The sequence below is a fragment of the Colobus angolensis genome, unplaced genomic scaffold (assembly GCF_000951035.1).
Source record: "Colobus angolensis palliatus isolate OR3802 unplaced genomic scaffold, Cang.pa_1.0 Scaffold118, whole genome shotgun sequence".
Classification (NCBI taxonomy): Eukaryota; Metazoa; Chordata; class Mammalia; order Primates; family Cercopithecidae; genus Colobus; species Colobus angolensis.
Window position 1 is genome coordinate 7507530 of NW_012112919.1, and position 12796 is coordinate 7520325.

Here is a 12796-nt window from a genome sequence, read left to right on the forward strand (position 1 = left end):
TCAGTTTTCATCTTGTTGCTTTATTCAGTTTGCTCCAAGGGCAAAATCAACAGTAGTAGAGATCACAAACATTATTTTGATTGGCCTCACAAGCCTCATCAGTAAAACCTGAAAAAACAGAAAAATGTTACACAAGTTGCAAAGAAAGCACTCCTGGAGTTCACTGACATGATAGCAAATGGAAAGAATATAAATGCAACAGGTGTTAACATTTACAACAGTACTTGTAAACCTGCTAATTTCTAGACAATTCTGGGACCCTTGTTGCAAACCCTTCATCTATCACTGCTGATTTCCTTTGACACGAAATACGACTTTACGAAAATCTTCCTAGACCTTACTCTGGCTGCACTTGAGTGGTTCCTATTCCTACGGCGCTGGCATACGCTGTCAGGATTTCCACTATCTGTTTCGTTTCTAGGGTCATTCGGGCTTCCTTCAGCCAGTCCTGTGCCACTCGTCTGGATTCCCCCTTCAGCTGATTGACAAACTTTGCTGCTAGCTCCAGATCACCATGCTCAATGCAATAGGAAGCATATGACAGTAATTTAAATGTGTTTATATCCTCAGGGCAGAGCTCCGGGGGCGGCTTCAGTTGCTGAGGCGGGAATAGGAGCAGGGACTGTAGGTAGGAGAGGAAGTACTGGTACAAGCTATTTCTGGTTTCATCAATCATTGCTACCCTTCGGGCCAGTTTTTGAACAGCATAGAAACGGGCTCTAAGGGTCTCTTCACTGTACACCCCACGGGTCAGGGACTCTGGAGGGATAGCTGCGGTTAAAGCTTGGGTAAATTCGTTATCAGAACAGTTGGCTTTGATGGCCTCAACTGCACTACCCAGCGGGATAGTAGGTGTTTCTGCAGATGAGGTCTTCATGCTGTACTTTAACGCCTCCACTGAAAGCCAGAGTTGGTGGGCTTTTCTAGCTTCCTCTTCAGCAACTGCATGACCTACAAAGAAAAAAAGGCAAAGCCAAACATTTTTTTTTCTTTTTTTGAGACGGAGTCTCGCTCTGCCGCCCAGGCTGGAGTGCAGTGGCCGGATCTCAGCTCACTGCAAGCTCCGCCTCCTGGGTTTACACCACTCTCCTGCCTCAGCCTCCCGAGTAGCTGGGACTACAGGCGCCCGCCAAATCGCCCGGCTAGTTTTTTGTATTTTTTAGTAGAGACGGGGTTTCACCGTGTTAGCCAGGATGGTCTCGATCTCCTGACCTCGTGATCCGCCCGTCTCGGCCTCCCAAAGTGCTGGGATTACAGGCTTGAGCCACCATGCCCGGCAGCCAAACATTTCTCTCTCCATCTGATGACATACATCCACAGAACTGATGCACATTCAACAAGCTGCATCTACACGTGTGGAAGATGAGGCCAGAAAGAGTTTCTTACAACCCCACCCCCACCACTTATTTCTGGTGTATTTTCCTAGCTGGCCTCTTCATATCAATCAGGCAGTAAGGCATGAAATGATTTTATGGGGACTTGTTTTCACTAAAGTCATGGAGAAAACAGGGAAGATATACATGCACAAGCACAACTAAGTCTCCCTTCCCTCTTCCTGTGACACCCAGGACAATGCTAGGTCAAAGAGTACACAGAAGTCATTCACATCTGCATGCTATCTAATCCACATATTTTTACCTTTAATAGTTGAGAAAGAAACATACTATTTAAATTAGGCTAAGACTTATGCTAAGGCCATCAGAAATTTTCTGCAAAAAAAATGAGACTTCAGGGCCAGGCACAACGGCTCACGTCTGTAATCCCAGCACTTTGGGAGGCCAAGGTGGGTGGATCACTTGTGGTCAGTTCAGGACTAGCCTGGCCAAGATGGTGAAACCCCGTGTCTACTAAAAATACAAAACCTTGCCAGGCGTGGTGGCACGCACCTGTATCCCCAGCTACTCAGGAGGCTGAGGCAGGAGAATCGCTTGAACCCAGGAGGCAGAGGCTGCAGTGAGTCGAGATCACACCACTGCACTCTACCCTGGGCAACAGAGCAAGACTGTCTCAAAAAAAAAAAGAAATGAGAGACTTCAAATGAACTTAACAGACTACTGGATCTTGAAATTCCATGAGTATGGAATTTATTTTTATTGTTATATGACAAAAAAAGATTCCACAACATCCTAAAAAACCCATTTTATTAACACCCTTATGGTCAGGACATTTCTCTTTCAATGTGGCACATGGAGGCCTCAGCATAAATACTGTCCATTTGGTAGTTGGACTTGGCAAATCATTTCCTCCAGATAACCCACCAGGCCTGCAGAAGGCAAGCATGGGACCACACTGACCCCTAGCCCTTACCACCCAGGCACATGAGACATAGCCAAAGGGTACTGGGTAAATAGCCTTGTAAATGGTGATTTTGTGTTTGTCATACAAGGTATAAAATTTCTAGTTATATAGATTTTGCCATTACTTTTAATGGCAAAAACTGCAATTAAGTAGAGTGATTAGTATTTTTATGTCCTGATGTCAATACATGTACCCCATTTTCCCTATAAAATTATTTTAATAAATTATGCTGAGGGAAATTATCTGTAAGATAACATAGCTTATGCTTACTCTGAACAGCCTGTTCGATTCCTCTGAGTCTGGCATAGGCAGTGTTTATATCCAGAGTAAAGTTGTCAACTTGCTCTTGACTGAGACGACGAAACTGTAATTCTTGTTCAGAGAGTTTCTCAGACAGGTTCTGAAATAAAACAAAAATAGTTCCAGAAAAAAGTGATACTCAATGCATGTCACGTAACTGTGTAATCTTCCAGGAACTACTTGCTGAAGCAAAGAGGGCCTTACAGTTGTCACGAAATTCCTACATTTTGTGTAAAGAAAGTTTCAGAAATGTCTGACTCATATTTGATGCATATATATATATTATTTTCTTTCTTTTTCTTTTTTTGAGACAGAATCTTGCTCTATTGCCAGGCTGGAGTGCAGTGGTGCAATCTCGACTCACTGCAACCTCCGCCTCTGGGGTTCAAGCAATTCTGCTGCCTCAGCCTTCCAAGTAGCTGGGATTACAGGCACGCGCCACCATGCCCAGCTAATTTTTGTATTTTTAGTAGAGACGGGTTTCACCATGTTGGCCAGGATGGTCTCGATCTCTTGACCTCGTGATCCACCCGCCTCGGCCTATCAAAAAGTTGTGATTACAGGCGTGAGCCACCATGCCCAGCTGATGTATATAATTCTTTACAAATTTACGGATGGAACCTAATATTAGAGGAAGCATACCAAGAGAAGGCTGTTAAAGTCAGAAACAAACTGCCAACTGTATTTTATTTTTGAGACAGCATCTTGCTCTGTCACCCAGGCTGGAGTGCAGTGGCACAACCTCAGCTCACTGCAACCTCCACCTCCCAGATTCAAACGATTCTCATGTCTCAGTCTCCAGAGCAGCTGGGATTACAGGCATGCACCACCATGCCCAGCTAATTTTTGTATTTTTAATAGAAACAGGGTTTCGCCATGTTGGTCAGGCTGGTCTCGAACTCTTGGCCTCAAGCAATCCACCTGCCTCAGCCTCCCCAATTGCTGGGATTATAGGTGTGAGCCACTGTGCTCAGCCACAAATTGTCAGCCTTAGAAAGTAAAGTAGCTGTACTGCAAACCTAAACGTAATAATTAAATTCTATTCCAATAACATGTATTTAAGAGCTTATCCATTAATTTTTCTCAGAAAAATATCCATCAAATAGAATTTAAAATACCTTTTCATATTGACATACATTGCGATTCTCTGGAAGATTTTACTTAGAAAACCTCAATATCTTCTTGCAAGACAAAGTAACAAGTTAATATTACTGTAAATGATTTCTTGAACAGAAATTATAATTACGGGCATCCTGATAATTTACTGGGATTTCAAAACCTAACATCTCTGGGAAATTACCTCAGTTATAAAAATCTAAGCACTACCACGCCATCTATAGGAGGAAGATGCACATGTCAAATATTACCGTCTGCATTCCTGAAATCCCCTTTACCAACTCTCCTTAAAGCTCCGAAGATTCCAAATGACTAGAATATATATTTTAAAAACACATCTGATCATGAACACACAGGTACACCATTATGTAAAAAGAAGCAGTTTTGTAGACATACAAGGAGATTTCCAATTCTTTGACATCCTCAGAGTACATTAAAAGGAAAGGAGAGTCTGTTCAATCCTGTCAGGAAGAGGGGAGTAGGGCTGAAGGGAGTCCAGGTCCTCACCTGCTCAAATTCAGACTTCAGTTCCTGTTCTTGTACCCTAAGGACATCTCGCAAGTGATCAGTGTGGGCAGCTGCCTGTCGGCGAAGCTGGGTTCTCATTTCATTCTCCATGGCATCTCTGACTTCCTCTATCTGTGAAACCAAACATAATAATTATTAGTTTTCAATTCTCCACATATACTTTTAGGAAAACAGAAAGCCCACTATCAACCATGACAACAGCAGCTTCCATATCCTGAACCCCTCTAATGTGCTGGGCATGTGTACACTTCTACTTCTTATATGAAACAGAAAGCTAAACCCTGGAAGGTGACTCAAACAAGATCACACAGCTGTGGCAAAAAACAGATTTCCAACAAAGGTCTCTATCACCCCCAAATTTGTGGTTTTTTCCACATCACCAGGCTGCCTCTCATATAAAACACTCACTTCCTGAATCACATGCTCCTCTGAGAAATAACTAAATCCAGGATATGAAGAAAAGTAACTATAGACTTGGGATCAAGCGTAGCTTTACTACAATCATCTGTGTGACCTTAGGGAAATGATTTATCTTCTCAAATCTCCGCTTTCTCATCTGTGAGTAATAATACCTACTTGGAAGAATCATTAAGAAAATTAGTAAGTATCTGGGAGTTATTGAACACAGTTTCTTCTAAACAAAGAAAACTGCTTATTTTTAAATGAATTTAAATTCAACATGGGCCAAATAGAACAAAAAATATACCTTGCCTAACAAATAGCCGTAAGTCACTTTACAATTACTTAACACTGATTACCTGAAATTCAGAACTTATTTTTTCTCAGAAACAATATAATAAATCAATGAATCCATTCAGTCAGTGCGTAAGTATTTATGAAGTGCCAGCCCTGTGTTCCAGGCAGTGCCTACTATCTGTATGGATCCAATGGTGCTTAGGGCAGACGAACTTCTTGCTCTCACACAGTGTGTATCTCAATGGAGGCAGCAGACAGTAAACAAGTAAACAAAACAGACATGTCAGATTGTGACACATATTTCTACGTATGACTCTGAGCAGGCAAGGACCTGTTGTGAAGCATCAACACCCCTTCAACCTCCTTTTCCCCTACCTTACATTTAAAATAAACAGGGCAACATAACAAAGTGATACAGAGGCTCTACTTTGGACTGAAGGGATAGGAAATCTCAGTCTTGCTAAGAAGGTGACATTTAGGCTTCACACTTAAGCTTAGAGCTCAAGGTTTAAACAGAGAAGACAAAACAATGTACCAGGCAGAGAAAACATAAAGGTCCCAAGATGAAAGATATAGTCAAGGTACAGACAAAAAATACCAAGGTGCCTGGAGCAGTGAAACGGCTCACGGCATGCAGCACTCAAGAAGCCTTTTGGGTTTTGGTTAAGAATTTGGAATTATATTAAATGAAATGGGTAGTCCATGGAGGATTTCCAGCAGTGTAGTTAGTGTCTGATTCGACTATGTTTTATTTGCCTGCGTAAACAGACACAGAAAGAAGGGTATGAAGAAAGGGGAAATCGGCTGGGCATGGTGGCTCACACCTGTAATCCCAGCACTTTGGTGTTTAAATTCCTTGGGGTAGGCCGTGCATGGTGCCTCATGCCTGTAATCCTGGCGCCGTGGGAGGCCAAGGCAGGTGGATCACTTGAGGTCAGGAGTTCAAGACCAGCCTGCCCAACATGGCAAAAGCCCGTCTCTACTAAAAATACAAAAATTAGCCACGTGTGGTGGCATGCGTCTGTAAGTCTAGCTACTCAGGAGTCTGAGAGGCACGAGAATCGCTTGAACCTGGGAGGCAGAAGTCGCAATGAGCCAAGATTGTACTACTGCACTCTACCCTGGGCCACAAAGACAGACTCTGTCTCCAAAAAAAAAAAATTGTGGAAGCTATTAAGATGACAGTTTGGGGTAAGGTGGTAGTAATAGAGTGGACAGATTTGGGATTTATGTTGGATGCAGAACTGGTAGGATCTGTGGGGCGACTGAATATGAATTGATGGAGGAACAATGAAGCATGATTTGGGCTTAAATAACTGAGTAGTTTGTTCAACTCTGTTTATTTAGAGAGAAAAAAGCTGAAGGGCTGGAAGACAAGTTGGAGAGAATAAAGAAATCTGTTTGGAACATGATAAGCATGAAATGACTACTGAAAATCCAACTGGAGATACCAGGTAGGCTGCTGGATAGGAACCTGAAGCCAAGGCAGACATCAGAGCTGGAGATAGAAATTTATCAGGTATAGATGGTATTTAAACTTCCAAGCCACGGGACTCAACAAGAACACTTAGAGACAGCTTAGATGGAGAAAAGGTTTCAGAACTAATGCCAGGCATGCCACTATTTGAGAGGCTGAGCAGAATAGGAGGTTAAGGAGTGGCCAGCAAGGTAGGAGAAAGGCCAGAAGAGTACGGTGTCAGGGAGTCTAGGGAAGAAATAGTTTCAAGGAGGGAGTGGCCAATAGTACTGCTAAGAAGACACAAAGGTGGGATGAGTAGTTAGGTTCCCAAATCAGCCTGTGGACACCTATTTAATAAATGATGTGCCCAGATAGAGGGCTAAAGAAGGTATTTCACCTGATTTTTAACCACCAACCACTTAACAACACTAGCAGGGAAAAATAGACTCCAACAAAGATTCATTTAGCACTGCTTTAAGGGACAGAGGCCCAGCTCCACTGGAAAGATGAGCTAGATAATCCTGGATACCAGTAGCTTATTACCTTCTTACACTTCTGTATCTGCTCAACATAAAGGAACTCTGCTTGATCACTCCTTTCCTAGAAGTTCTCATGAGGAGAATGAGGACCTAAGCTCCACTCTAAAGGTCAGTTAGCATGACTTATATTCAATATCCTAAAGCCAATGACTGTCAGTATTTTTTTTCTTTCTTTCTTTTTTTTTGAGACAATCTTGCTCCATCGCTCAAGCTGGAGTCAGTGGCACAATCTCAGCTCACTGCAACCTCCACCTCCCTAGTTCAAATGGTTCTCCTGCCTCAGATTTTCGAGTAGCTGGGATTACAGGTGCGAGCCACCACGCCCAGCTAATTTTTCTATTTTTAGAAGAGACAGGGGTTTCACCATATTGGCCAGGCCAGTCTCAAACTCCTGACCACAAGTGATCCACCCACCTCGGCCTCCCAAAGTGCTGAGATTACAAGCATGAACCACTGCACCTGGCGGAGCCAGTATTATTTCTAGAAGTAAACAATCAAGTTAGAGTCACTTTAAAATGTTAGGCAACAATTCTCATTTCTTTTACCTTTCTGTCCTGTTCAGCCTGTATTTCACTTCTGTGACGTTCTAATGCTTTTGCTACTGCAGAGTCAAATGCCCGCTTTTCTTCCAGCTTTTGTTTCTCCAAGGCTAACGTGATGTGCTGCTTTTCAGTGGCCTTCTGTTCTGCCAGCTCTCTGTTCAGCTGATCGATTCGACGATGTGCATGAGCAATCAGGGAGTTCAGATCATCAGTAGAGAGCTTGTCAGCTAAGCAAAAGAACACGTTAAAATTCTATGATGACACTGAAATTATACCTCATTACAAGGTAATCTGCATCAACTGACTGTAATTTAAGAGCAGTAAACAAACGTAAAACTTAGCTAACATGAAAAGAGATTTAGATTCCCCAGTTCAATCAGAAATTGGCTAGTGCCCAATAAGATATTTTCAGCCCCTGGCAAAATTCAGGTACCGGTACCCTTCAGATAATCAGTTGTTTTCCAGGAACCCTCTTTTAATCTGAACTAATTATAAATAGACTTTCTACTTTACTCTAACTTTGTCTTTAAAGAAAAAACTTACATATACAATCACTTCTATATTTTCTTTCAGCCATAACTATGATTAGTTACAACAGGCATCCAATTAAAGATTCTTTTCTGCTAAAACTAAAAATCAAATTCAAATTCTCTCAGACTTTTCCTTAAGTTTTTTTACTTTTCTTAAACACATATGATATAGATTAAACTCCAACAGAACAACCAGAGCTGTCCATCAGAATCACTGCAAAGCTTTTTAAAATATGCCCAAAGATTCTCATCCAGGCTTAAACCAATGTTTGTGTTTCTTTTAAATCTCAATACAAAAATGTACCAACACATACACAGATTAAGAATTATGGTTCCAGCCAGGCACGGTGGCTCATGCCCATAATCCCAGCACTTTGGGAGGCTGAACTGAGGTGGGCAGATGACCTGAGGTCAGGAGTTTGAGACCAGCCTGGCCAACCTGGTGAAACCCCGTCTCTACTAAAAATGCAAAACTTAGCTGGGCGTGATGGCCGGCACCTGTAATCCCAGCTACTCAGGAGGCTGAGGTAGGAGAATTGCTTGAACCCAGGAGACAGAGGTTGCAGCAAGCCGAAATCACGTCAGTGTACTCCAGCCTGGGAAACAGCAAGATTCCATCTCAAAAAAAAAAAAAAAAGAGGGAGAGAATTATGGCTCCACTGGCCAGATGCAGTGGCTGATGCCGATAATCCCAGCACTTTAAGAGGCCGAGACGGCTGGATCACCATAGGCGAAGAGTTTGAGACCAGCCTGGCCATCATGGTAAAACTCTGACTCTACTAAAAATACAAAAATTAGCCAGGCGTGGGGGCACATGCCTGTAATCACAGCTACTCAGGAGGCTGAGGTACAAGAATTGCTTGAACCCAGGAGGCAGAGATTGCAGTGAACTGAAATTGTGCCACTGCACTCCAGCCTGGTGACAGAGCAAGACCTTGTCTCAAAAAAAAAAAAAGAAAAAAAAAGAATTATGACTCCATCTCTTCTTAGTCTTTTGGCTAAGATGAAGTGAAGAATTATGACTCCAACAGCAAAATATAGAATGTAGGAAAATCTATAAGACTAATGACTCAATTTCTTAACAAATACATTGAAAAGCAAAAAACAAAAAGGGGCAAGAGATATACTGACTAAACTCAACACGTGGAATATCTTATGGGTATCAATTCGAATAAAAAACTGTAAAAACTCATTCTATGAAACAATAGGGGATATACCAACACTGAATGGACATTTGGTGACTAGGGAATTGTTAAGAAGTTTTGGGTGTGATAATAGTATGGTGATGTTTTTGAAACATACTCACAGTATTTACAAGTGAAAGAGTATGATATTTGAGTCTGCTTCTATATAAGCTGAGGAGGAGTGGGAATAGATGAGACAAAACTGGTCATATGCTGATGGCTACAAAACTGAGTGATGGGTCCTGGAAGTTCCTTAGTTTTCTTCTTACTTTTTAATGTTTGAAATTCTCCAAAGTAATCAGTTACAATCCATATTATCCACACGCACGTGCACACACACACACGCACACAACTTCACATCTATAAGATTCCAATCACTTGATGAAACATTTTCGTTCTTGAGAGCATTCGGATGCCAAAAATATCCAATTCAGATTTATCATGTGACATAATTCTACTTTATATCTATTTAGATGGCTTTGTGTAAGAAATCATAGGCACAACAAAAAGACTTTAGTCTTTTAATATCCAAAACAAAAGACTTTAAATGTGAAATATACACTCACCTAAGTCTGAAATACCTATAAAGGAAAAAATAGAACAGTTTGAAAAAAAAAAAAAAAAAGAATGCACATACTTTAGTTATTGATCATTAAACAGAAATATCTAAAAGGAAACAAGAAGGAATCGGAGACTAGTACCAGGAAAAGCTATTTTAATACTGGAAAGTGAAATGATACAGCTATTTTCTAAAATTTAAACTGTAAAACAAGACAAAACCAAGGTAAATAACATTTTAGAAAATAAAAGAATCATTGATATTGTGGTTTTGGTTTTAAAAGACTTATCTTTGTTTCACAGTAATCAACTTAAATTGTTTGTTTTTTTGTTTTGAGACACAGTCTTCCTCTGTTGCCTAGCCTAGAGTGCAGTGGTGCAATCGCAGATCACTGAAACCTCCACGTGCTGGACTCAAGCAATCCTCCCACCTCAGCCTCCCAAGTAACTTGGACTAGAGGTGTGTGCCACCATATCCAGCTAATTTTTGTATTTTTTTGTAGAGATGGGGTTTTGCCATGTTGCCCAAGCTGGTCTCGAACTCCCGGGCTCAAGCGATTCGCCTGCCTCAGCCTCCCAAAGTGCTGGGATTACAGGCATGAGCCACTGTGCCCAGCAACCTAAACATTTTTTTTAAATTTTTGTTTTGAGACAGAGTCTTGTTCTGTCACCCAGGCTGGAGTGCACTGGCGCAATCTCAGCTCACTGCAAACCCCCGCCTCTTGGGCTCAAGCGATTCTCCTGCCTCAGCCTCCCGAGCAGCTGGGACTACAGGCGTGTGCCACCACGCCTGGCTAATTTTTATATTTTTAGTAGAGACAGGGTTTCACTATGTTGGCCAGGCTAGTCTTGAATTCCTGACCTCAAATTATCTGCCCACCTCAGCCTCCTAAAGTGCTGGGATTACAGGCATGAGCCACCATGCCCGGCCTCAACTTAAGCATTTCATAGAAACTATAATTTTCTTTTATCCCTCATATTTTTATTAGTTCATACAGTATTTTACTAAATTACAGTTTTGACTCTCTGTTCTCAGTTCCAGGCCTCTCTTAACATTTCAAATACTTAATAAATTCAGTTTTTCTTGGAAATTTTTAAAATAATGAATTCATACTAAATTTTAATTTAACCTGTGCAAATTAAACAAAGAACTACAGTGGCCTGATTTGAGAGTAAAGAAAAAATGGCATTCTGTATAGCTGGAATGATGTCCCCCACCACCATCACAGGTATCCCAAGCACCCAGTGTGAACACGTGACAGGAGAGGGGAGTGCAGCCAGTCGCAGCTACTGCCTCTCAGGATGAGCTGTTGAACATCCTAGTATGAATGTCCTGACCATCTTTTTTTTTTTTTTTTTTTTTTTTTTTTTTTGACGGAGTCTCCCCTGTTGCCCAGGCTGGAGTGTAGCAGCACGATCTTGGCTCACTGTAACTGCTACCTACCGGGTTCAAGTGATTCTCTTGCCTCAGACTCCCGAGTAGCTGGGACCACAGGCGCATGCCACCATGCTTAACTAATTTTTGTATTTTTAGTAGAGATGGGGTTTCACCATATCGGCCAGGCTGGTCTTGATCTCCTAACCTCAGGCAATCCACCCGCCTCAGCCTCCCAAAGTGCTAGGATTATAGGTATGAGCCACTGTACCTGGCCAGTCCTGACCTTCTTAATAACCTTTGGATTCAACACGTCCAAAGACTGGTATTTTTCATCCAAGGGGCTCTGAACATCAACTGATGTTCATCACTCCCTCCTACACCGTCAATCTCACAAAAATAAATTTTCCTCCTTATTATGGTTACATCATTCTTCTTCTCAAAACGCTAAAAGGGAGTCCCATGCTGCTGATACAAATCATTCTGGCAGAGAATAGTGAGGCCAGTGAGGGAGAATGAAATCCCGGCTCTACCCAACCTTGGGCAAATTACTTTTTTGCCTCAGTTTTCTCATCTACGTAATTGGGATAATAACAAAATTTGCCTTATAAGGCTGTTATGAATTTCAAATAAGTTAAGATATGTGACGCACTTAGAACTCAGTGCCTGGTACAATATAATGCCCAGTACCACTAGCTATTATTACGTTTGGAACCTTGCTCAGCTATAGATAACACAGAAAGAGTACTGGACGTAGTGAACATCATCAGGACATTTGTTGTTTAGGGAAATAATTATTATTATTTATTTAGAGCAATCCAGATGCTCTAAATTATTTATTTAGAGCAATCCCAGAACTTAAAGTATAATAAAAAAAAAAATGATAATAAGAGCAAAATGCCTCATAACACAAACCAGTACTAACAAATCTGGTTTAGGTCTTAGTGCATTCTGATTTCAGAGTTGAGGACATCCACTGAGGGCTAGGGTAATCATGGAATAATTACTGTCTCTAGAAATACACAGGAAATCAGTAATACCGGTTGCCCCTGAGGAGGAACACCGTGTGAGAGGGAAACTTCAAATGCCATTTATACCTTTCAAATTTTGTATTGTGAATATATACTCCATTTAATAAATTAATAAAGATTTAAATGGAGACACAACTCAGAGATTGCTTCACAAGGGACTTTCACTTTCTACATGGCACCCTTCTTTAGCACAGGTTTCTCAACCTTGGTGCTACTGACCTTCCGGTCCAGACAGTTGTCTGCTGTAAGGGGCTATTCTGTGTACTACAGGACGTTTAGCAGCACGTCTGGCCTCCACCCACTACATGCTAGTAGCTCCCTCCAGTTGCTCCCTCCAGTTGAGGCAAACAAAAATGTCTCCCAGTGCTGCCAAATGTCATGTGAGGAACAAAATGCCCTCGGTTGAGAACCACTGTTTAACATTTTCATGTTGTACGATAGGCGGCCAGGCATGGTGTCTCACACCTATAATCCCAGCACTTTGGAAGGCCGAGGTAGATGGATAATTTGAGGTCAGGAGTTTAAGACCAGCCTGACCAACATGGTGAAACCCAGTCTCTACTAAAAATACAAAAAAATTAGCTGGGTGTGGTGGCGCACGCCTGTAATCCCAGCTACTCGGGAGGCTGAGGCAGGAGAA

General features: G+C 41.7%; 1 protein-coding gene across 5 annotated transcripts in view; it reads right to left on the minus strand.

Moving 5' to 3' along the window:
• The window catches only part of IMMT (inner membrane protein, mitochondrial), a 60990-nt gene continuing 48194 nt past the window's right edge, over positions 1-12796 (minus strand). For all 5 annotated transcript variants that reach the window (XM_011964163.1, XM_011964155.1, XM_011964149.1 and 2 more), the window contains 5 exons: positions 9759-9773; positions 7482-7705; positions 4222-4353; positions 2569-2698; positions 1-951 (listed from right to left, as the gene is read on the minus strand). In XM_011964163.1, the coding sequence (XP_011819553.1) occupies positions 338-951; positions 2569-2698; positions 4222-4353; positions 7482-7705; positions 9759-9773 (1115 nt within the window). In that variant the 3' untranslated portion in view covers positions 1-337. The remainder of the gene's footprint in view (positions 952-2568; positions 2699-4221; positions 4354-7481; positions 7706-9758; positions 9774-12796) is intronic.